General features: G+C 44.5%; 1 protein-coding gene across 3 annotated transcripts in view; it reads left to right on the forward strand.

The window, feature by feature from the left end:
* Positions 1-3,109: 3,109 nt before the first annotated feature.
* The window catches only part of GATA6 (GATA binding protein 6), an 87,624-nt gene continuing 66,206 nt past the window's right edge, over positions 3,110-24,527 (forward strand). For all 3 annotated transcript variants that reach the window (XM_054583443.1, XM_054583441.1, XM_054583440.1), the window contains exons 1-6: positions 3,110-3,179; positions 4,517-5,682; positions 10,158-10,324; positions 13,932-14,057; positions 15,041-15,128; positions 15,224-15,327. In XM_054583443.1, coding sequence (XP_054439418.1) covers positions 4,554-5,682; positions 10,158-10,324; positions 13,932-14,057; positions 15,041-15,128; positions 15,224-15,327 — 1,614 coding nt within the window. In that variant the 5' untranslated portion in view covers positions 3,110-3,179; positions 4,517-4,553. The remainder of the gene's footprint in view (positions 3,180-4,516; positions 5,683-10,157; positions 10,325-13,931; positions 14,058-15,040; positions 15,129-15,223; positions 15,328-24,527) is intronic.

Genomic DNA, 24,527 nt, shown 5'->3' on the forward strand with positions numbered 1-24,527 from the left:
AAGAAATCACGAATAAAACAAAACAAATTCTAAGAGACTGCCTGTCTACCTGGAACACTATGGGGGCCTTCTGCAGCTCTTGGATTTCTAATTTGGGGTGCACTTTTTCCTGCACCCCTATTCTCCCCACCTTCCGAGACCTGCTGGGGTGTTCAGAGAAAACCCAAAGGGCCTGGGGCCGGGGAAGGCTGGCTTGGGAAATGTACCGATCCTCCGGAGTGTTGTCCCCAGGGCCAAAGTCGATGCATTGGGAAAACTGCAAACTGGAAGGGTCAGGCAACCTGGCTTTCGGTCTGAATAAACTCTACAGGTTAAACAGTTTTATTTTTAAATTAACTGACAAGGAAAGCGTTTCACTACCCATTCCCTCCTTTGGTTGGAAAACCAATCTTAAAAAAAAACCCAAAAAACAATTTGTGACCTAGCAAAGGAGCAATGACCTTCCTCTGCCCCCTCTTTGTTTTAGACAATGTGAAAAAGAGTCTGGGAATCTGGAGGATAAAATGCCGAGTCCCTTTTCGGGGCCCTCAGAACCCTCACGTTGGGGACCCTGGGTCAGTGTCTGTCCTGCCGCTCACCTATGTCCCAGCAGTGCCGGAGCCAGCTCACCCACTCACCACTGCTGTGGAGCTGTGCGAAAAGCAGGACCCTGGGGGTGAGCTGTTTGTCCAAGGAAATGCACATGGACACCCCGGTACTTGCAAATATAGAGAAACACACACAGTGGGCATTAGATTTGCACAGGGCAGGGTCTCCTCAGCGCTCAGGCTTGGAGGCCCTCAGAGCCTGGACTCTAATTGGCCCAAAGATTTGAAAACCTGTTCTCATTAGAAACCAACTCACCAAAATCTGAATTAAAAACAAAAAAACAAACAAACACAAAACCACTTTGCTTTTAAGAGCAAATCTGAGAACCATTTAAAAACAGTTGGACTCAAAAGAAATCAAATGTCCATAACATTTCTGTAACTGCTTACAAAGGAGCTTCTGCAAAACCCAGTCTATTTAAAAGTTTGGTCGGAACTCAGGTAAAAACCAAAATAAAGACATTGGAAGCCCTGGCCCGAGGTAAGTGCTCGGCGGACGCTGGGCTGTCTTCTCCTAGTCTCATTCGATCGAACTCAGGTTAACACTTAAAGCCCCTGGATCCTACTCCTGTCTCAAGTCTCCGTTCCAGAGTTTCCTACCTTCGGTCTTTCCGAAATGTGGCCACAACTGAAACTGGGAGCCGCCACAGTGATTGGGGGAGGCTGAGAGGAAAGTAGTAAAAGTGACTAAATTATATGAGAACGGTTTATGGACCTTCTCAGTAGCAACTTAAAATTCAGAAGTGTTCAGCAGCCATTTACAACGAAGAATGAAGAAAGACAGAATGAGCTGCGAACTTCCTCGATTCTGCGCCTGTCTCCATCGCGCTGCCAGGCCCTGTCCACTTCTCTCTGCTCCTCGGCCCCCGACCTCCCCCCCTCCCCTCAACACAGAGGTTCACAGCTCACAGTTGTATTGAGAGACTAGGTCTCACAATCTTTCGAAACCATATTTTACGACTCCCCTACCTACATTGGTTTAACAGTGTTTAGGTTCCTCTCCCTTCCCCCAACTGAAAAACACAAAAACAAACAAACAAAAACAGAGCCCAAACGCTTTCAGGGAGACTGACCTTTAGAAAATCATTTACTTCGATTTACCCGAAAAAAAAAAAAATCCATTCCCACACAACTGCTCCTGCCCCGGTTAGAATTCTCGAAAGCCTTCTGGGGTCACGTCTGTCGGAAGAAATCCTTTTTGTGAGCGAAAGGGAGCGAGACCTAATATCAGGGCTTCTGCCGCGGACGAACCCGTGGCTGCACGACTTGCTGATGACAGATCGGCGCTGATAACCCTGCGACGTTTATTTCCAGTCCCTTTGCCGGCTAAAGACCGTATCAGTTTGTACACAGTTGTGATAACCATTTGGAAGGAGCGAAGAAGGGGTGTGTATAGAGGGGGAAGCGGTATGTCGCGCTGGGTCCAGGGAAGGTGACCTCCCCCCGCCCCCTCTTTCCAACGACTTATCTGAGACTCACCTGAAGCTCTCCAGGGAAAGCTCAGAGCAAACGAGACACCCAAACCCCGAGAGCATCTGCGGGCGCTACTGGCTGGAAGCCAGTGCACCCCACGGACTAACCTAGCACCGTATTTACTAACTAACGTAAGTACACCATGGCCCCTAATTGAAAGTCCTAAAAGTTAGCTAAGGATTACCGACGTGAACTTTCCAGAAATTCAGTATGTTTCTATAAAGAAGAGCACAGATAGGGAGCTGAGTACTCGAGTTCCTTCTTTCCCACATCATAGAAGCCTTAACCTCGACGGCCACCACGACCATCTGAGCTCCAGGGTCTTGAGCAGAGGTCGGGGAAAGTTTAAGGTCGATCACACACAAACGCAGAGCAAAAAGCTCATTTAATGTGGAGGGAGGAGGGGAAAGCCAGCGGAGCAAAGCATTTTCCCTCCTCATTCCGGGGGAGCGTGGACCCAGCAGCTGGCGCGTCCCTCCCACAGCGGTGGCAGCGCCGGGCTGTGCACATCCAATTCCTCCCGTGCCAACCTCCCCCACCCCCCGCGAGTGCGTGTGTAACTAGTGGCGGAGGACAGTGCTCCGCCGAAGGTAGGGTGTGGGTCGCCTGGCAGGTCTGGCGTTTGGCCACCTCCGCCCCTCCCCCGGCGTCCTCGCGGTCGGCGCCCCCTGGATGCACTCGTCCCCACTACGAGGACCTCTCGGCTCATACCCGCAGGCTGCGTAGCGCTCATTGTCTGCCTTGGCGGCGCGCTCCCCTCCCCCTGCAGCCCGCCGTCCCCTCCCCACCCTCTTTTTTCTCCTCCCCTCGCTCCCTCCCCTCCTCCTCTTCCTCCTCCTCTTCACCTCCAGCACCCAGCAGCTTGCAGAGCGCAGTTCCGACCCACAGCCTGGCACCCTTCGGCGAGCGCTGTTTGTTTAGGGCTCGGTGAGTCCAATCAGGAGCGCAGGCTGCAGTTTTCCGGCAGAGCAGTAAGAGGCGCCTCCTCTCTCCTTTTTATTCACCAGCAGCGCGGCGCAGACCTCGGACTCGCGCTCGCCTGCCGGCGCCCTCGGCCTCTCTCCGCGCTCGGGAGCACCCTCTACTGCGGCCGTTCTCCATGCGCAGCGCCCACTCGAGGTTCGGCTGCTTCCTCTTTTGCTCGTGTTCCGCTCTTTCCTTCCCTGTACCCCTGTCCGTCGCGGGCCCCCGGGCTCTGGGCTCCCGGCCGCGGTCGGCTCCGAGGGTGTCTCCCTACTCCGCTCCTGGGAGACTGAAGCGGCTCCCACGTTCCCTGGACACCCGCGTACCAACTTCTTTTCCTCTCCCTGAAGCGCTTATCTGCACGCAGGCTTATCTCTGAGTTATCTCGGCGCAAAGGGGCGGAAGCCGCAGTCAGACGGGCAGAGAGACTTCTTTTCTTGCTATCTAGCCCCGGGTCTGTGTGGGAGCATTCATTTCAGTGTGGTTATCTCCAATGAGCCCAAGCGATTTGGAAAGGCAGCCTGGAGGGAGCCTCCCCGGCTGCATTTGCCTCCCTCCTTAAACCCCTCCGAGTCTCTCTGTCATCTTCCTGCTCTCTCCTTTGGGGTGGCTTCGGCTCCGGGGCGGTCTCACGTCCCCCCTCCTTTTCACTGCACTCCGCTCCACCCCGTACGTCCGATTCCGGAACGGTCTGGCCTTTTCACTGCTGGGGATGACTGCGGGGTGGGCTGGGGTGCCCCGGCCGGCGAGAGCGCACGCGCTGGTGGCTGCAACGCGAGCCGCGACTAAGGTGTGCGGCGCCGCCACGGGAACGCGTGTTGGGTGTGAATCTCGGCCCTGCGGGCACCCCTCGTTGCCTGTGCCCGGAAGGTCCAAGACTGCCGTCCCCGCCCCAGGCCCCACCTTCCCAGGGCTGAGTTGCACTTTTTCTCCGGGGCTTGCGTTCAGTCTTGTCAGCGCAGTCCGGGAAGCTCTGGGAGAGCCCGTGCGAGGGAACGCTGCGGTTTCGTTTTCGGAACAGGTTGCCTTCCTTACGCTAATGATTTCCCCGAGGGCTGGGCGAGGGGCACCCGCATGGTGGCGGGATAGGGCAGCGCGGACACGTAACTCTACTTAAAAAGTTCTTTTGTGTGTGAACGGCCCGGAGGGAGCCACTTTGAGGAGGAAGGAAATCCTCGGCCGGCCTCGCAGTCGCCCCTGGGATCAGGCGCGCGCGTGGATGAAGGATGCTGCGGAGGGGGAGAGTGGGGAGGGCGAGGGTACCAGAGAGGTGGGGGTGTGGGAGGGCTGTTAACCCCTGTCTTTGGAGGATCCAGTGGCGGCTGCGCATGTCACGGTCCCCTCTAATTCTCCAACTCTCACTCCCAGGGCGGAAATGGGATCTTTGAGAAACCTCATTAGCTAGGAAAGGGAGTGGAAGTAAGATGTCGTATAGCCTGCGCTTTTGATAACCCCTTTTTATTTCTCCTCCCGTCCCTGTTTCCTCGCCTCAGGAGCTAGAAGTCAGCTTGCAGCGGCGCCGGACTGTGGATGGCCTTGACTGAAGGCAGCTGGTGCCTGTCGAAGCGCTACGGGGCGGCGGGTGCGGACGCGAGCGACTCCGGAACCTTTCCAGCGCGGGAGCCCTCCACGCCTCCTTCCCCCCGATCCTCCTCTTCCTCCTCCTGCTGCTCCCGGGGTGCGGAGCGCGGCCCCGGCGGCGCCAGCAACTGCAGGACGCCGCAGCTCGACACGGAGGCGGCGGCGGGACCCCCGGCCCGCTCGCTGCTGCTCAGCCCCTACGCCTCGCATCCTTTCGGGGCTCCCCACGGACCTTCGGCGCCCGGGGTCGCTGGCCCCGGGAGCGCCCTGTCGAGCTGGGAGGATCTACTGCTCTTCACTGACCTTGATCAGGCCGCGACTGCCAGCAAACTGCTCTGGTCCAGCCGCGGCGCCAAGCTGAGTCCCTTCGCACCGGAGCAGCCTGAGGAGATGTACCAGACCCTCGCCGCCCTCTCCAGCCAGGGGCCGGCCGCTTACGACGGCGCGCCCGGCGGCTTCGTGCACTCGGCGGCCGCTGCGGCGGCGGCGGCGGCGGCGGCTAGCTCCCCAGTCTACGTGCCCACCACCCGCGTGGGCTCCATGCTGCCCGGCCTGCCGTACCTGCAGGGGGCGGGCAGCGGGCCCGCCAACCACGCGGGAGGCGCGGGCGCACACCCGGGCTGGCCCCAGGCCTCGGCCGACAGCCCCCCGTACGGCAGCGGAGGCGGCGCGGCTGGCGGAGGGGCCGCTGGGCCCGGCAGCGCCGGCTCGGCCGCGGCGCACGTCTCGGCGCGCTTCCCCTACTCCTCCAGCCCGCCCATGGCCAACGGCGCGGCTCGGGACCCTGGGGGCTACGCCGCCGCCGGCGGCGGGGGCGCGGGCGGTGTGAGCGGCGGCGGCGGCGGCAGCCTGGCGACCATGGGCGGCCGAGAGCACCAGTACAGCTCGCTGTCGGCCGCGCGGCAACTTAACGGGACGTACCACCACCATCACCACCACCACCCGAGTCCCTACTCGCCCTACGTGGGTGCGCCGCTGACGCCCGCCTGGCCCGCCGGACCCTTCGAGACCCCGGTGCTGCACAGCCTGCAGAGCCGCGCCGGAGCCCCGCTCCCAGTGCCGCGGGGCCCCAGCACGGGTAAGGGACGAGCCGCCGCGGGGGGTGGGGGGCACCCGATGGGACCCGAAGCATGGGGGCGAAAGCGGGCGTGGAGCAGCTCCTTGAATTGGGCCCTGTTACTTGAATTGGGCCCTGTTTTCTGGGCTTTCCTGTCGGGGTGCCCAGAAGTCGGGTTGGCCCCAGGCAGCGTTTGCCGGCCTGTGTCTGGACGACCCAGAGTCTGGCAGCGTGGATGTGGCGCTTCTGTTTTGCGGACTGTTTCCTTTCCGCCAAAGAAACTGAATGCGCATGTATACCTCAGCGCCTAGGAGAGGCTCAGAGGGGATGAGTAGTGAATGGGGTGGGCAGTAGAAAGGAATGAAGTCGGGAGGGAACCGATAGGGCCTGAGCCCTGTGGAAGTCTCTAGTGTTGCATGAGTGGAAGAGTGAGATTCCTTTGGCTGGTAAGTTGAGAGTGTGGGGCACTTGATTCACCCTGTCCTCAAAGACACACACAGTCTTGCTCAGTTTACCTCTCCAAAGGTGAGGAGTTGTTGTGTGTGTTTTCCTCAGGGACGGTGTTGAAAAGGGCTCCACAATGGAAAAAGACCTGAGGACCTAGTTGGCATCCCCACCTCCCCTCAGTGAGAGGGGAAGAAGACTGAGAACACCTGGACTGGAAAGCTGGTGGGGGGCCCTTTGGGCTTTGGCATCAGTTGGTTGGGGTGCCTGGGGCTCCCACATCTACCCTTCCTCTAGAGTTCAGTCACCAATTTTTCAGTTTCCAATCCCACTTGTACTATCATTCCAGTGTCTGGGGCAATTTGTGGATGAACTGGGAAAACTCAATTTTCAGAACACCTGGAAAACAGCCCATGTTGAAATGTTTTGTTCACTGATGCAGGGGAGGGTGTGAATTGTGTTGTCTGGCCTGACAGAGGCACTTTGGCTTCTTAGCAGCAGCATTCTGGTGTTTCACAGGTCTCGCTTACTTTATATTTAATTTGTTCATAACCTGGCAGACTCTTTAACACAAAGCCTTTTCTTTTTTGGGTGTTGTTTGTTTGTCTGAGGGGATCTGTGGAAGTCACGGGGTGGCAATGAGGAAGGAGGAGCGTCGGCCTAAAGTATTTTACCTGGTGCTTTCACACCCCAGGTCTGAGCGCCTCAGCCTTCTATTCTGGGACAAGAAGTCCTTTAGGGGCTCTGATTAGTTAGGATATATGAGGCATTGCCAACCTTGTGTTCAGAAGACATGCTGGAAACTCAAGTGGCCTGAAAGTGAAGGATCTGATCTGAAAAGCATTAGTAATAGTGGGAGAGGGCAATACCTTCTTCCTCTCTTTCTCTACCCTCTCTTAAGATTTTGGTCTCAAAATTTCCTCTTCTTTCACTTGCAAAGCTGCCTCTGGAGACCATCCTCAGGCTTCACGAATCAGGGGATGGTGGGCCCTGCAGATTTGCTCTTCTGAGTAGAGACTTGAGAAAGCAGAGCACTGTCACCCTTCCTGATGCATAGGGACCCATGTCTGGCTCCCAGGGAAGGAGGGAAGAGAGAAGTGGGATCTTCAAAGGATGGGAAAGGGGTGGGTGTTAGGGTGTGAGGCTTTTGTCAGTTAAGGAGTCTAGCAGGGAATCTGAAAGGGTTTGTGAGTTGGGTCTGGGACAGCTGCAGTTGCAGCAAGGTTGTGTAGCTCAGCCTGTCCCCTGACACACCTTAGCGTGATCTACATGTTCCTTTCTCTTAGTCTTCCAGCATTTCACAGGAGAGAGACAGAGAAGTAGTGCAAAAGACATAACTGGAGTCTTCGGGTGTTTAAAGTAACTGGCTCTGTGTGGAAAATCCTATGAGAGGTAGTAGGGTGCGATTGCAAGCAAGTTATGTTTCTCTTCATTTTAAACTTGGATGATCCTTTCACCAATGTTTTCACTTTCTGGTTAGGACACTGCAAAATTAGAGAAATCTTCTGTAGACCCAGAGTATATTAAAAAAAAAAAAAAACCCAAAAAACAACCAAACCAAACCCCAAAAAACAACAACCCAAACAACCAAGAATGGGAGGGGTTTTGGAACACCCAGGTTTTTGCATGGAGTCAGTTAAGAAGGCAGGAGGCTACTGAGTGAGAATAAGCCAGTCTGGGGCTGGGAGAGGCGAATAGCCCTACCTCTGCTTGCCTCACAGGTGTTCTTTTGCTAGAGAGAGCTCGACCACGAAGCCTCTCTCCATCCCCAGCTTCCTAGCTAGAGTTCCTGCTTCTCCACTTTTTTTTTTTTTTTTTTTAAACAAACCATTTCTGGAGACACTCTTTAATTGATTTGGGTGAGCAGCAGGACTAAAACCTGAGTGCTGAGCTTTCTCCAACTGCCCAGTGTGGAGGCTCCTGGGAACCAGCTCCATACTTCTCCCCCTGGTTCTGGTAGTGAGTGGGTGGGGAATCCTGGGGTGCGCTCAGGGTCCTCACAGCCCTTCAGTCCATGCGCCCAGCCCTCTCTTAAGCTCCTGCTAACAGTGTTCCATTCTTGGGGTCCTCGGGAGACACTTGTTGACTGAGCCCTTCTCCCCTGAGTCTGTCATTCCCAAGGGGTGCCCAAGGCAGCCATGTTAGGAGAGGGATGGTGAGTGGGGGGAACTGAGGAAAGGGCTTCTACCACCATCAGATTTTATACGTTTAAAAACATTTTTCTTATTTTAATCAGTTAAGGAATTGTAACTGCTGAGTGAGGGGTGGGGAAAGGTAGGGAGGGAATGGGAGCTATAGATTTTATATAACTAAAAATAAGCAAACTTCCTAAATTTTATTTATCCACAGTGGACTTTTAAGTTTTCAGGTAACTGAAGAGATTTACCTGGAGAGTTCGCACTGTCTTATTGTTCTAATCTCGGGGAAGGAGGCCAGGCACAGGTCTGGTTTCTCCAGGGAATGCCCCTCTCCTCTATTGAGAGAGGCTCTGATAGGTAACATTTTAAAGTCAACAACAAAGACAAATAACTTGTTTAACTTCAGTGTCCTTGAAGTCCTGAGCATTTTACTGATTACCGTAGTCAATAGTGGCTTTTAGGGCAGAGGAGAATAAATCTTTGTGATGTTGTAGGTTGCAGTATCCCCATGACAACTTTGAACTCAAATTATGTAGGATGCTAGTTTCTTTTAAACTTATTTCTCGAGGAAGGAGACTTGTTTTGCAGGGTAAATAATAAGTGGAATTAAACACATTTAAATGTCTTTACAACAAACAGTTAATGGTAGTAACAAACAGTTAACTGCGCAGGAATGAGAAGGAATAGAAAGGCTCAATAGCACACAATCTTCAAATAAAACTCTAAAGTGTAATGTTTATTTACTTTAAAAATTGATTCAGAAATTCTTAAAGAAAGCTAATTGAGACATTTAAACCCTTTATAATATTAATAACCCTAAACAGGAAATATTTAATTTTTAAGTATTTAACAAGTTCTTATTTAATTAATAAGTACCTATCTCATTAGATAATATTTATTCATTCATATTTAACCAATTTAGGGTAGGTAATAAATATTACAATCACTTATTCTTAAGATTGTTTTTAAATAACAGGTTTTGATTAGTTGTGAACTCCAAAAACTAACCAAGTAGAAATGACAAACACAATTTAGAGGGATTGCATACGTTGAAATTTTAATGTAGGAATATAGGAAACAGTTTTATTTAGCACTGGGGTGGTCTTAGTAATTTTCTGGATCAATATAATATGAACTGTTTATAGAAATTTTGCAAATAGAAACAATTAGACCCACTTTAAAATCAGAATAGTTCAGTGTTTGGTCATTTGGCATGAAAATAAAACTTAACATTTATCTTTGCTTATTAATATTAGTTCATTTCCTCCCCTGAGATCTGAGACATTTTCTAATTAATTGGTATAAATGCTCAAGAACAGTATTTATGATTTCATTTGTCTTTTTAGAGGGGGGATAGGCAGGGTGGCAGAGTAAATACTTTTTAAAAGAAAAGGCAGACAAAGGAAATAGGGGAACCTCCCTGCGTCCTGGGATACTTGTGGGCTGGAGCAGGGGTCAGTGATCAGTGTTAGTATAGCATGGTTTGCTCGAGTCGGGAAAGTGGCATACTGTAATTATGATGGATTTCAGTTTTGAAAAGCTTGTGAACAGCCAGAAAGGAGGGGTCAGGGGACCCAAATCGATCTCCCCACGGTTTATCTCTATCCTGAGGTCCGTGGTGGTAGAAGGCAAATAACTCAGGCTCGGCTTCCAACACTGTCCTCTACTAGACTTTTACTGGATGCGCCCAGGGGTGCAGAGAATGGTCAGCGATCGATCGACAGGGACATCACCCCGGCTCCCGGCCTGGCTCCTGAGTAGAAAGATCCGTGGGGAAGGGCGCGGGCAGGGAAGCGGGCAGCGCGTCGTCAGCACTGGGCCCGTGCGGCGCTGGGGGTCTTGGCGGGATCCTGGGGGAGGGGCTGCGCAGCGCGGCGCGGCCTCACCCAGACTTACGTCCCGCTCTCACCGCAGACCTGCTGGAGGACCTGCCCGAGAGTCGCGAGTGTGTGAACTGTGGCTCCATCCAGACGCCGCTCTGGCGGCGGGACGGCACCGGCCACTACTTGTGCAACGCCTGCGGCCTCTACAGCAAGATGAATGGCCTCAGCCGGCCCCTCATCAAGCCTCAGAAGCGCGTGGTGAGTGCGAGCGCAGCCCTCGTTCCCTGCGGCCCGCCCGACCCACCACCGGCGCCCCCGCGGGGACAGGTGCCGCGTGGCCGGGAGCCCCCGGGTCTCAGCCCAGCGCAGGGATCACGCTGTATACCCTTCATTCCCCCATTTACTGGTGCCCGACTGGAGGTTATTCTGAAATCAAAGTCTCAGGAAGGAAAACAGCCTTTTCTCCACCTATAACATAGGGAATGACATCTTATATGAAAGGAAAAAAGAAAGCTGTAGGGTACTACCATTTTTTGAAGTACAAAAATTTGTATTTACATATCTCTTTACGAATTGGTAAATGCACTGAAATAATTCTGGAAGGAGACACAAGAAATTTGTAATGATGGTAACCCCGGGAGAGAAAGACTGAGTACACGGACCCAGGTCAGGTGAAGGAAAGAGATTTTTTTCACTATGCACCCTTCTCTGGCTTGGATTTTATTTTTGAAAAACGATGCTCGTTCACCACACCCCTCCGCAGCCCCCTGAATAGAACATGACAACAAATCCATACTCCCTTTCTCCCTATAGACTCATTGCGGGTTTCTTGGATTCTGTCCCTTCTATGATAGCTCTGGGTCCCTTCTACCTCCTTGGAGTGAGACAGGTTTTAGCTGCAAATTTCATCCTTCTTTTGGATTACCCTTGAGTCTGGTGAAAATTTATTTACTCTAACCTTTGTTATTTTGAAATCTGGCTGTTCACAGAACTACATAGGACTTGAGGAAAAAATCTAGTCTGTGTTCTTCACAAGTTGAGGATTTTCGCCGATATGAATGGACACGTTTTACTGTTTTAACGTGTGGGAATTCTCATTTTTTTCAGGGATCAATCTTTTATTAACTTATTATCTCTTACTTTTAAAGGAAGGGGTACTTAGAAAAAAATAAAGCTTTCACAAGCCCCACTGTAAGGCTAACATTTGTTTAGACAAGCATACATACTCTAATACCTTTTAAAGTAAAATATTTTACAGTTAGATGCCAGACATCTTAAGTATCCAAGTAATTTATTTAATTGTTATTCTCTAATTAGCAGGAACAAATGCTACACATGTTGTTTGTGTTAAACAGATTAGAGTAAAATTGCATCACAATGTAAGTCTGACACCTTAAGGAGAAGCAATTAGTTTTATGGTTGTTTTGTTTTTAATGCGTTTAAATAAAATGGCCAAGGTTAATTTAATGAGTGTATGTGCTTTAAACTTGTTACAGCCTCCCACAGCTTAAAAATTTTCTTCAAAGGCCACCCTTAACTTCAGTGCCTGCCTGACTCCCTATTTTTCTTACAAGCATGATATTAAAAAAAGTAGCTGGAAAATGTTCCAAGGCAGTTCTTTGTTTTCATATATTAGCCTATATTTTAACAATGAAACTGATTATTATTATTATTTTGGAAAGGTGCATAGAGCTGAGAACTAGCTGAGCTCGGAAAAGTAACATTTTCTTGAGATTGAGCAAAAAAACTGGTAGAATAGTAGCCATTTCGGTTCTAGTTGCATTATAAATTTAATCTAGTAACATCCATATTTAGACAGTGCCATTGGGTTTGTGCTTTTACAAGTAAAAATAACTTTCCAGAAAAACAGTTTTTAACATCTCTGACTCAATTAGTTTCCCTTCTGTGTGGCAGCCGTCTTGGCAGTAACCAAGGTCAGCCAATATGCTGTGTAAATGGGTTATAAATGATACCAATTGAAGGGTGTGTCTATCAATTAGCTCTCCTTGTGGGCTTCTTATTTATGGTTTTGATAGACCTACCTTAGTTATCAGAAGTAGAATGTTGAACCCAAGTTTGTTTAGCCAGCAGTACAGAACCAATCACTGTGAATTTAAACCTGTAATACATTGCAAAATAAGAGATTTATGGTTAACTTGAATTCCTTGTCAGTGATGAACATAACTGAGATCACTTGTTACAAGGAGCTTTTATAACCCACTCACCTTCATTCACATGTTTATGAGGACTGGCTTCACTTATGATCTGCAGTTGACAGTCATAAAGTTCTTTGATATAATGGCAAATTCTGATAACAAGTTTGCTTCACATTGGCTCCAAATTCCACTGGAAACTGTCATAAATGACCTGTTTATAAAATGAACCTTCCTGTCCCTTGTTTTCTGATTTCACATTTATAAAGAGAAAGGAGTGTTCTCCTAGGAAATTATTTTCTTTTAACCAGAAAGGAAGAAAGAAAAAGAAACCCTTATGAGTAAGGTTTCATACGTTTTCATCATTTTAGCAAAGCAATTTGCTAAATAGTTCTCCTGTCATCCAAGCATATTCATTACTACCAAAAGTCAAATTGATTTTTTTTTCTTAACACCAGCTTCTTAAAATGCTGTAGTGCTAAGAGGCTTACCAGTGTCTCTTTGTTTTTATAATTTGTATGTAAAGAGTAATGCTAAAGTAATACAACAGGATGTGAATTGTAAATGAGAAATTCAATTGTATCTTTTAAAATTGCCACCAAAGGATTTGGATATCTCTGTCCTTTAATCTGTGAATGTTCAATACACGCTCAATTTTAATTTTTGTTGTGTGTTATTAACTTCTTTACAACTTAAATTAACTAGTATAGCTCACTTCCCAAAGTCTGTAGCTTTCATCTGCTTTGGTTCCTGGATTTCCCCTATAGCTTTTAAAAGAGGAGTCACAGCACCTTTTTTTTGTTTTTTTGTTGTTTTTTTTTAAGTTGTCTCTAGGTAATTTACAAACAAATTTAGATTTTTGCCATTCTAGGGAGGAACCTGATACTAGGTTAAACTCTCATTCTTTGTCCTTGTCTCATAATTTAGGGGAAATAAGTTCCCTTTAAGGATGTTATGGGCATAAGGGAACATGGAAATCATAATGACAGTAACAACGTTGACATTCTGATAATACGATTTAGACCCTTTGTGTGAAAAAAAAGTTCATTATTATACGGGCAGGATAAATAAAATACATTAGTATCATTGTATATAAGACAATGCCAGCATTAAAACAATGCCGTAAAATTTGCTTATCCTTTGCAAAAATAAGTAAAACAAAAATTCAGGCAGCATTTCATCATGATAATTATGGAATATATTAAAAATATATCTCTTTACAAACATTTTGTACATTTTCCAAAATCAATTTCTGTTCCTATATAGGTTCTTCAAAAATTTCTGGTTTGATCCGGTGCACATATCTGAGAAATAGACCTGATTATCTTAAGTTTTCAGGTGAAACAGAGACTGCCCAGAGCCATTTAACATATATTGGCAGGCAGTTGTGACTGCATTTCAGTAGTCTTCTATCTCAGACCCCTGACAACAGTAGGTGCAGTTACTGGCCAACATTGTGACTGGTTCCCGGTTATCCTATAATCTACATTAATATGCTGGAGCAAATCAAATGTATGTTTGGGATCAAGCACACTCTGTAAGACTTAAGTTTCTTCGGCCAGGAAGGCCAGAAATTTTTTCTCAAGGAACCTCTTATTTAATAACCGGGTACATGCTTGATGATGACATGCACATGATACATTCGTGTATGTAGCATATGCATAAAAATCACTTATCTAACTGTACACTTACTTTCTTGTGCTGCTTTCTAGCCTTCCTCCCGGCGGCTTGGACTGTCCTGTGCCAACTGTCACACCACAACGACCACCTTGTGGCGCAGAAACGCCGAGGGCGAACCTGTGTGCAATGCTTGTGGACTCTACATGAAGCTCCATGGGGTGCGCCACATATTCTGCTCACAGTGCATGTTTATTTAGTATAGTTTGTAAATGATTTCAGTTAAGAAAAAGTCAGAAGGAGAAGAGGATGAAAGTAAAAAAATCTGATTTTTTAAATATGCATGTTATTGAATCTAGGATATTAATTATATTAAACTATTATCTTAGAGGGCAGAAAGACACAAAAATCCTTCTAGTTAAACTGTCACACATGTCCGTTGTCAGACATCTCAATGTTAGAAATATTAAAATTGAAAAATGTGTATTTTAGACTTGATAAAATGGTAGTAACCCTTTAAAAAAACCTGTACAAAGAGAAAAAAGCATATAACCAACCAGAAGTGCACAATAACTATTTTACATCCTATTTTTTGAATGCAATTAAATATATTCATACAAAAGAGTAATATACAGAGTGGGGAGAAAGTAGGTTTACCATTGTTTACCACAGTTGTATAGGAAATAATATAATAATAAATAATAATACAAGAATAAACTGTTTCACATACAACTCTAAACCTACATTTGCTATATCCTGTATTTGGTAATTATAGTTAGAAAGATTCTATATTTCATTTTAAGGATAGCACAAAATATTATAAATACATCTATCTTAAAAAGGAAAATAACCTTGTAAATGTACAATAGGAAGAAGGGAGCACATGTGCTCTTTGAAATAAAAGTATGCATTCAGTGGTTTTACTCTATAATTAAAGTTGTATAAAACAATAAGCATTAATTGAGGGAATAATATCTCCCTGGCAAATCACTTCATTTTTCTTGAAGGAATCTGCATTTGTTGGGGTAAGTGTAGTCTTTGTGCAGTTGGAATCTATTGAATGTATATAAAAATTGAATTGAGATTGATGCCAAATTCTTTTAAATAAGGGCTTTCTGTACTGATGTTGGGTCTTTAGTTAAAGTTTGGGTTTGCTTCAGCATAATATTTATTAACTGTATAACCTATGTGGAATTTTTTTTAGGTGCCTCGACCGCTTGCTATGAAAAAAGAGGGAATTCAAACCAGGAAACGAAAACCTAAGAACATAAATAAGTCAAAGGCTTGCTCTGGTAAATATAATAAAATGCTATTTGGTTATAAAGTATTTGCCAACCTTTACAGTAGAGTATATGTATATTTATGAGGTTAATTTTGAATGTTGCAGGCAGTAGCAATAATTCCGTTCCTATGACTCCATCTTCCACCTCTTCTAATTCAGATGATTGCAGCAAAAATACTTCCCCTTCAACACAACCCACAGCCTCGGGGGTAAGTGTTAAAACAGTAGACTCTTTCTAAACTAGTGGGTATCTCTCTACTTTATTATCTCAAAGTTTATCTAATCTGGTAGTACAATAATCTAAACCAACAGTTCAGTTTAGTTAGCTGATACCTAAGAAAAGTTTTTAGAGGAAATTACATTTAAATGTCAACAAAATGACTAACTTAAGTACTTTACAAACCTCTTAATTAAGATCTATATCATATTTTTATGGTTAAATTAACCTGAGTAAAAGCTAGAAGTTTTGGGTTGAAGTGCTTTAAACTGTTATATTTCCAGGTATGTGTGTGTGTGTGTGTGTGCGCGCGTGCGCGTATGTATAAAACTTTTTATCTGTGTGTATATATATATACACACACACCTGGAAATATATATATTTTATATATATTAAAATAAATATATAACAGTATTATATATCATATATAGATGTATTTCTAATGTAGATCAAAAAAACTGTTAGCTCAGTTGTTTCATATACCCCGGAGCCCATGACATTTAAATTGCTTTTGCTTATCATATCAACTCCTGCTTTCGATTTTCCTTTCTCTTCCCTCCTCTTTCCTTCCTTCCTTTCTTCCTTATCATCTACTCAAAACACAGCTCATTGTAATATGTCAGGTGCTGCTGTATCACGGATCTTTATTCACCCAACTGTCCTCTTGCTAGGAGGCCTTGCCTTCTTTAAATGCACCTTAATTGTATCCAGGCTTCTTTAAGCCTTGCTACAAACCTGTGAGCAATTTTGTTGTGAGGGTCTTTGTGACGATCATACACCAAGTTAGTTTCTGTAAAGCTGTGATTGGAACTCAAGTTTTCTCAAGTGAAGAGCGTTTTCCCACACTAGTATTTCCTAAATTTATCTGGTTGCTGCTTTCAAGTGGCCAGGTTTCACCATAGGTCTCACTGAAATCCAGGGTGGGGCCTGGGCAGCATGTCCCGGAAACTGAGCCTAGTTTAGGATGAAACACCAGCCTTAAAATCCCTGTTTACTTAGTAATTGTTTTCTGCATTTAACTTTGTCCTGTGTGGGGTGCTTTGAAATACTATAGATTCCTGGGTCCCACCCTGGATTTTCTGGAGTCAGAGACTCTGGGGGTGGGGCTTGGAAGTTTGTGTTTCTGAACAAGTGCTCCAGGTGACCCTGAAGCCCTGCCCTTGAGATATCTTCCAACCAGGGCCTGAGAACCACAGAGCTGGTTTCTTTTCTTTTGTCATATTTTCACAGACCTAAGTAAATGAAAATTAAACAATTAAAACAGTTTAAAACTGTGCTTAAAATTATATTTATTTCCTTTGTCCTCTGTCCCAAATTCTTTTGGGCTTTTTCTTTAATGAAACAAGAATTTTGATCAGAGTTTCACAAGGGAAAAAGGCTTTCATTCATTTTTGTTTGTTGCAGACGGGTTAAAGAATGATTCTAGCCTTTATAAAGGGGGACTCTGATGTGTGATGTTTTTATAGGAGGGGTACATGAATTTTTAAGGATCTAAAGTGGTAAATAGAGCAGGTCCTTGTGGGGAAATGAAAAGATCAAAATTATTTAAAAACAATTTTTATGATGCCCTAAGTTCAGCTAAATGAGGCCAAACTAAGTTCTGGTTTCCTAAAGCGTTGAGGGAGCAGCCAGGTTTCCTGTCTGAGCGTCTGCCTTTTTTAGCAGAAATGAGGACTGCTGTCAGCCCCAGTTACTTTTGTTGTAATACAGTCCAGCTTAAGCATAGCAAAAGTCAGATTTGAATATACATGGCAGAGAAATAAATATTTGCCCAATGATGGGCTTTGGAGACTTGCAACCCTAGTGGGTGGAGTCCGTTTTGCTCTTGTGGTTCTGCAACTAAAAGTTCAAAACTGGCTGTTTGCAAGTCCAATCAGTTGCCCTCCCAGAGGAGGAACAGTGAAAAGTCTAGGGTGGGACCCGTCTGGAAGAGGAACCTTAGGAGGTATGCTTTGGTGTCCCAGCATCTCTCACCTGCGACCCAGAATGCTCACTTCCCTCCTAGAGGCCATGAGGCAAAGCAACAGCATTTTAGAGATTGAGGGATTTGAGAACGAAGAGTTCCACACAAGGCCTTTTGCTGTAAGTTCCCATCCTTTCCTGTGGCCTGGGCAGCCTGTGAGGAACTGAGGAACAGGCTGCAGACGGCCTCAGAAACACTTCCCGACAGCTTTCCCGGTGCGTGGGGGTGTGTGGGGTGGATTGCCCACCTCTTCCTTTCACCCAGAGACCCACTCCTGGTCTGCTCCACAGGCTCTTGGATGGCACCTGGGTTGTGGGTTTTCTCCGGATGTTGGCACATCAACTGATGTGCCCACCAGCTCCCACCTGCCAGGCCTGCTTGGCGGAAGTCAATCTGTTGGCTGCCTTTGGAAACTGTGCCCCTCTAAGAATAATTGTAGATTCCAGGCATCTCCCCAGGTCACTACCAAGGAGTGCCATTGTGCGCCTGTTGGTCCCTTAGCACTTTCCAGAGCCTTCTGGGTGCGCATGGCCACTGTGGCAGCTGAGCAGCTGTAGAGAGCAGGCTGGGGGAGTTACCTGTGAGCCCAGGGCAGAAGCACTTGTGAAAGTTGACGGTATTGACAAAGATGTGTCTTTTTCCCATTTTGGTCATGGTTTATGATACTGGAGGGCAGTTGCTGTTTGTGCTGACCACTTGCAGGATTTTGGTGAAGGGCTGTAAGTGAGGAAAATGTTATATCCACATAGCAGGGTTATATCTGGTATGTAGTACGTGGCACCTTCATTGGCTCAGTGTATATGCCTCCTGTGATGATTGGTACATCCCATAGATCTCCAGTGGCTCCTTTGGAGGAAACTGAGTTATCCTAGCTTAATAGGGACAACTGAGTCACAAAACAAAAGGTAATCTTAGGCATCCAGTGGAAGATAGGAACTGGGGCCAAATGTTCTTCCACTGAGAGATGTAGAGGGCAACGTAACTGCTCTACCTTTCCTTAATGTTTCTTATTGCAAGGATGTCAGACCTCTGCAGAGGTCTTAACCAAACTTGCTGTTTATTTTCATTCCCCCTGAGAAATTATCTCTGGGAGATCACCAGTGGGCATTCCTGCCAGGCTTCTTTTCAGTCTTGTTGTTCCTGCCCTGGCCTGCGTGTGGGCATGTTCAGGTGGTGTCACTAGATCTCCAGTGTGGCCTGGTTCCTGAGCTAGCCTGGCAGGGGCTGAGTGTCCTGGCTGAGTGTTCTGCTGCTATGCCAGGGGGCTCCAGGACTCCTTCCCCAGCAGGGCGAAGCTGTGGGCAGGATTCCTAGCACACAGCATTCGGCATTCTTCCAGGACAAGTGCCACAAAAATAATTTTTGTGCTGCTCTGAAGCCTCATTTCTTTGGTTTATTGGCATGTCTTAGCTTTATGTATAATATTTGTTGCCATTTTGTGTTTTGACTAGACCTCTGCCTGGAAAAAAAAGGAGTCATTCCTTCTGATGGTGATCAGACCAATGTTGTGGGCTGTGCGTGTGTGGGTGGGTGGGTGGGTGTAGGTGCTGGAGGTAGAGAGAGGATAGTTTGTTTTCTGTGTGAGATCAGGAGGACCCACTGCCATGCAGACCAAGATCAAAATAGTCCCTGTCCTGTTGCTTTGGAATCTTTATTTATTAAAAATGTTAAATTAAGTTTTTGATAGTTAATATTTTTTGTGACTTTTGAACTTAAAAATTTCCTCTATGTAGACTTTCATTGTGTCTAAAATTTTCTTATACATGTAGTTTTACTGAAAAATGTGTATTAAGTTGACCTAAGTAGACAGCAGGTTTCCTTTGGCATTTACATTCTCTGTGGAGTGTAAGAATATTTAAATTTTTCATTGATTTCCATTTTTCGAGTGAGTTCTGTTTTTTAGGGTTTTTCTTGTTATTGTTGTCTAGAAGGGAGCTACACTAACATGTTCTATTTCAGCAATTCCCAAATAAGATATAATAGTTTATAAATATTGTTATTTTCCCTATGACATAATTAAAAATCTATGAAATTAGAGGGTACTTTATATATACAAGGTTGGCAAAGGTAGGTTACAGTTGTGAGTACGTGAAACACAGTATTCTTCATTTATTAATTATTGTATTATTTATTTGTATTATATAAACCTACTTTTGCCCCACCCCTGTATTATTCATCTCCATTTATTTCACCATTATTTGTTTACTGATGACTTCAACATTATATCTTCAGTTTTAATACAAACTTAAGTAGGCTTAAATTTTTAATAATTACTTATAGAACTACTGGTAGGCAGGCAAAATATGTATATATATATAAAATGCATATATATGATGTATAATATGTATCTAACATATGGTATAACATATATACTATGTACTGTATAAATTTTATATCTTAATCCACAAGTTTTAGTAGACAATGGGAATTTCCTAATTTTCTTTGGGATGGTAAAGATTAATTTGGGGATGAAAAACACAATAAGAAAATGTCTGAGAATAAGAAATCACTGAACATACAGGATGGGACAAAAATAGGTTTATAGTTGTGAGTGCAAGACACAGTTTATTTTTATATTATTAATTATTGTATTATTTTCCATAAGAACAACTGTACACCTTTTCCACCACCCTGTATATGACGAGGCCTTGCTTACAGTTGTTGTTCCATTTATGAAACATCGTGCTATGGGAGGCCCTGTTTAAAATTGAGTTAAACAAGATTCCTGACCTCAAGATGTTCATAAGGTGGTGGCAGTGGCGGGGGCTGGCACAGACCGATCTCTCTGCTGGTGAGATGCGGAAGTGCTGTGAATGAACAACAAAGCACAGGAGCAGGCTAAAGCAGGGAGTGGCGAATTCCGAATGCAGCATTGGAAATGGCTCCGCAGAGTAGAGGAAATTCAAATTAATGGATTTTTGTAGGTGAAACAATGGGATAAAGGTGTTCAGGAAGAAGAGGAGCTTGGGTATCTGTGGTCCTCCAGGGATGGTTTTAGAGTTTAGTGTGGCTAGAGTGCAGTGTATAGGAAGCCAAAGGCAGATGAGGCTGGTAAAATAGGTGGAAAGTAAGATCTTCGAAATGATTTCAAATTAATATCAAGCCAGCCTTAAGAAGGGCCCAAACCATATTCATTTCTAAATGATGGACTTTCTTTAACCCCCCCTGCAGTCACAAATGCATTTCTGCCTGTGCTAGAGCCCAACAATTAAAACATTCTTAGCTGGGAGTATTTTGATAATTGATGTAAACAAATGCTCGCATGCTCCTACTTGTACATTTTACAAGCAGGGTTTCCCCTCACAAATAGCAAGAAAAAAAAATCCTCCTCCGAGCTGGTGACATGCCCTGACCTCACAGCTTATAATGTTTAGTTTCTCAGTCCCCAAGGCTCCTCAGAGTAAGATGGTTTAGGGTGGCTACCGCGTGACTTGAATGGAAACATATTAGACATGGTGTGTTAGTGACAGGAAAAAGTTCCTTCACCTTGTGGTTCATTGTTGATGATAAACTTCCCCAAGAGAGGCAGGTGACCTTAGACCGAGACAAGGACCTCATCTCAGCTTCCTGCCTGGCTGATTCTGTGCCTTTGGGTGGACCTTACCTACTCTGGTCAGTTTCTCCTTGCTTGCTGTCTCATTCATTCTTCTGGGATGCTATGTTCCTAGCTAGACCTGTTTTCTTAATTGCAGTCACCCGTTGGTAGTAATGTTATTTCAAAGACCTTGTCAGAAGACGTACTTCTCCTGAGCTGTGTGGTGCTAAATCTTGTGCTGGAAGTGGTTTGAAAGAGTTAATGCACACCCCTGTGAGCTTGTAGCCGACAGGCAGTGATTTAGGGACTGATGCTTGTTAGGATATCTGGATGTCTTTATAAGGCCTTCTGAAGGAAGGCTAGGTACTTTGCAGGTTAATATTTAAAATTCTTTATGTAGATTTTTAAATATTTGCATCCTGTGATAAATTGGAAAGCAACATTTTAGTCCTGTAACTTATTTATTTATTAGCAAATTTATACTGCACTGTCTTTTTCTCCAGGTAATTGAATTTACTGTGGCATTATGGTTGGCCACAAAATAATAGTTCCTGTTATTATTAACTGCTCCTATAATAATTAAATAGCTGAAAGGTCATTTATACAGTGTGGGTTGCTTTCCCTTAGAGGAACTTGGCTATGAAGAGAAGATCTGATTCAAGAGGCTGCTAAAACAGAGACAAAAAAATTACTGCTGAGCTCCTAACCTGACTATTCCACAAGAGCCTTTAGAGTACTTGAAAGCCAGACATTGGTGGATTAGTCTTGCATTTTATCAGCGGTACTCTTGCTTTTGAGAAGTTTCCTCCCTTTCTCACACTTTCTCATTTATAAGATAGTAAACATAGGAAGGCAGGAAAAGGAAGGCAGGAAACTAGCTTCTATGAATACCTTTTAAGAACCAGTGTTTTGTGTACATTTTCTCTTTTATTCTTGATTATTACTCTACTATGGAGTGCTTTTATTACCATTTTCTGTTTGCAGCAGTGAGACTCAGAAGGTAAGTAAGTAGGCCTAAAGTTATGCATTAAGGGCTTGGATTTGGACCCAGGCTGTTATCACTCTGGCATTCCAGATCAGTATGTGGTATATAGTATATCTGATACTGAAATGTTTAAAGAGAAGGAATAATATTTTCTTAATTAAACCTGACTAATTTTAATTAGTAATTTTCAGCATTAAATATAGTCCCACTGAAATGGATGGAAAAATAGTGCCAGAGAAGTGATTTGCTCATGGCCAAACGTAACAGGCACATTGTACAAATTTTCTTGTTAATATTATACTTACTAATGAAATGTATTATAGTGCTAGGACTATACTATTTGGGTACCAGAAAAAATAGTAAAATTTGCTGTTGTTTAATGCATCTAATGTGATTAGGAAGATTCTCTTACAATATTATTAAAATTCTTTTAATGGTGTGGTTTAAATTCATACACAGTGAATGCTAAGTTAATTGGAACTTTTCAGAATGTTCAAATTGCCTTCAGTTAATTTTTACAAAATCATTGAACATGCATTTTTTAATAGACAAGTGTCCATTTTTTTCTCCAAGTGACACACTTTATAAATGAATAGAAAAAGTTACAAAGTCATTAATCTCCCACAAGAGTCTGAGAGAGAGTTGCGGTTAGGTCTTATTATTGCCTCATTTATAAACCAGGGCCCAGAGTGACTCCGTAAGGTCACAAAACAAGCCCATGTTGAAGCCGGGACTGGAACCGACGTCTCCTGCTCCCAGTCCAGGGCTGTTACCACTCCCAGGAGTTGACCAATCATCATAGTTATTAATATCCCACTTGCCACTTGCTACAACCCATGAACATAAATATTTTGTTGGCATTTTATCTTCATGCTCCCTATGTGCCAGGCTCCCTTTCTTACTTCTTTCACAGCCCCTTCTAATAACTCACGTTCCTGTCTGACCACATTGGCCTTCACTGTGAGAGTCACACGTCACCCTGGCAGGGAACCTTGAAGTATGTGGAGTTTGCATACTTTCCTTTTGATCTCAAGGCCTTTTGTGGACTTTCCTCGTTTTTTCGTGTGTGCGCGCGTGTGCGCATGTCACTGGGAGGATGATAAAAAGTAGTTAGAAATACATGTTACTACATTAATAGCCGATGGTTTTGTATGTATATTTCCTAATATAGTAAAACTGTATTGTGCTTTAAATAGTTTATAATGTATGTGTTCACCCAATTTATCACAGGACTGTGATTTATTTAATAATCGACTCATTACCACAATCTGAAAACATTAGAATACTAGGTAAAGGATAAGTGTAGGCAGAATATCATTTGCCTTTTCATGTGGCCTCAGAATAGAAGTTTTCTTTGTAGATTACAGTTTGTTTGCAGTTTTTTCCCCATGCCTCTATTAGAATATACAAAATTGTCACAAAACTTGAAATAATGTTACGGGAAAACATGGCCAAATTTAAGAAATTTGGCTTAGAATGCTTTGAAATGTTATTGCTAAATGAATCTTTGAAGAAAACGAATTCCTTTACTGGAACAAAAGTAATTTATTATGCATTTCATGGGTGTCTGCCAAAAGAGTTACTAGCAATATGAAGATCTAATGAATATGAATTAAATACACTGTGTTAGCTCTGTTCATGTTTAGACCTACCTGTTAATTTTCTCTGAAATTTTAATGATTTAAAAAAGCATCTTCAAAGACAGGTGGTAGCATATGTTATAACTCATAATGCTGCTACTTACCATACCGGGCCCAGCAGTCAGAATTTCTAAGACTGGGCCTTATTTTATTGACTTCAGATTTTAAGAAGGATTTGAACAAATAAACAACAGGTATTGATTTCAATGTCCTGTTGGAGTCTTGTGAGTAAACAATTCCAAATTCATAACTGCCCATGTTTAAATACTTATTTACTTAGTGTACTGCCTCTTTCGGTTGTTGGTAGCTTGGCGCGGTTCCACCAGAGCTGGCGCACACACTCTACTATCATTTTTATCTTATTAAGTATAAAGACTTTTAATTTAAATTTCTTATTAAGTTTAGTTGCTTGATTGATAGTGAAGCCTGAATATAGTCTGAAGTTTATTCTGGGGGTTCACGGATTTGCAGCTGGAAGGGAAGTTTCGGGCAGCCAGGCCCTTAGCTGTGGCTCTACGTGTGACTCTAGTGAGCTGCCAAGGTTTTGTAAAGCCTCCGTTTTCCTCTACTAATGGGGAAAAGTAATTCCTACCATCTGGTTCTTAAGAGTATTGTATAGCATAAGTGGGAGATGCCTGTGGACCTCTTTGAAGCTCAAGAAGAATAGCACTATTTAAATTTAATCTTGGAAATTAATAGTGATGTGCTTTATTTGCCTGGCAATGTTTTTCATCCCAAGACATTAGAAATAAATCCTTACTTTCCTAATCGGGGAATTTAGAGATATAGAGCTATTGTGTTAGCAAAGTAACTATATTTTAAATACTCCTTTTATTTCTGATAGCAACAATTTTTCATTCCTCACGATACTTACTATATTTATACTGCTTTCTTGTAAATGCTGCTTGGATCTGGGACTATGATAGGCTTTCTCTAAGTGAGATGGTGAGATAAAGACACTCATCCAATCTCCTGAAAAGCCAGTTTAGTTGTAAAAGATCATAATTCACCAGGTTTTAAATCTTGCCTCAGGGTTCTTTACTAGTTAATTTGAAGACTAGAATAGAGT

Source organism: Pteronotus mesoamericanus, unplaced genomic scaffold (assembly GCF_021234165.1).
Source record: "Pteronotus mesoamericanus isolate MK-2021 breed Mesoamerican mustached bat unplaced genomic scaffold, CSHL_Meso_final contig_74, whole genome shotgun sequence".
Classification (NCBI taxonomy): Eukaryota; Metazoa; Chordata; class Mammalia; order Chiroptera; family Mormoopidae; genus Pteronotus; species Pteronotus mesoamericanus.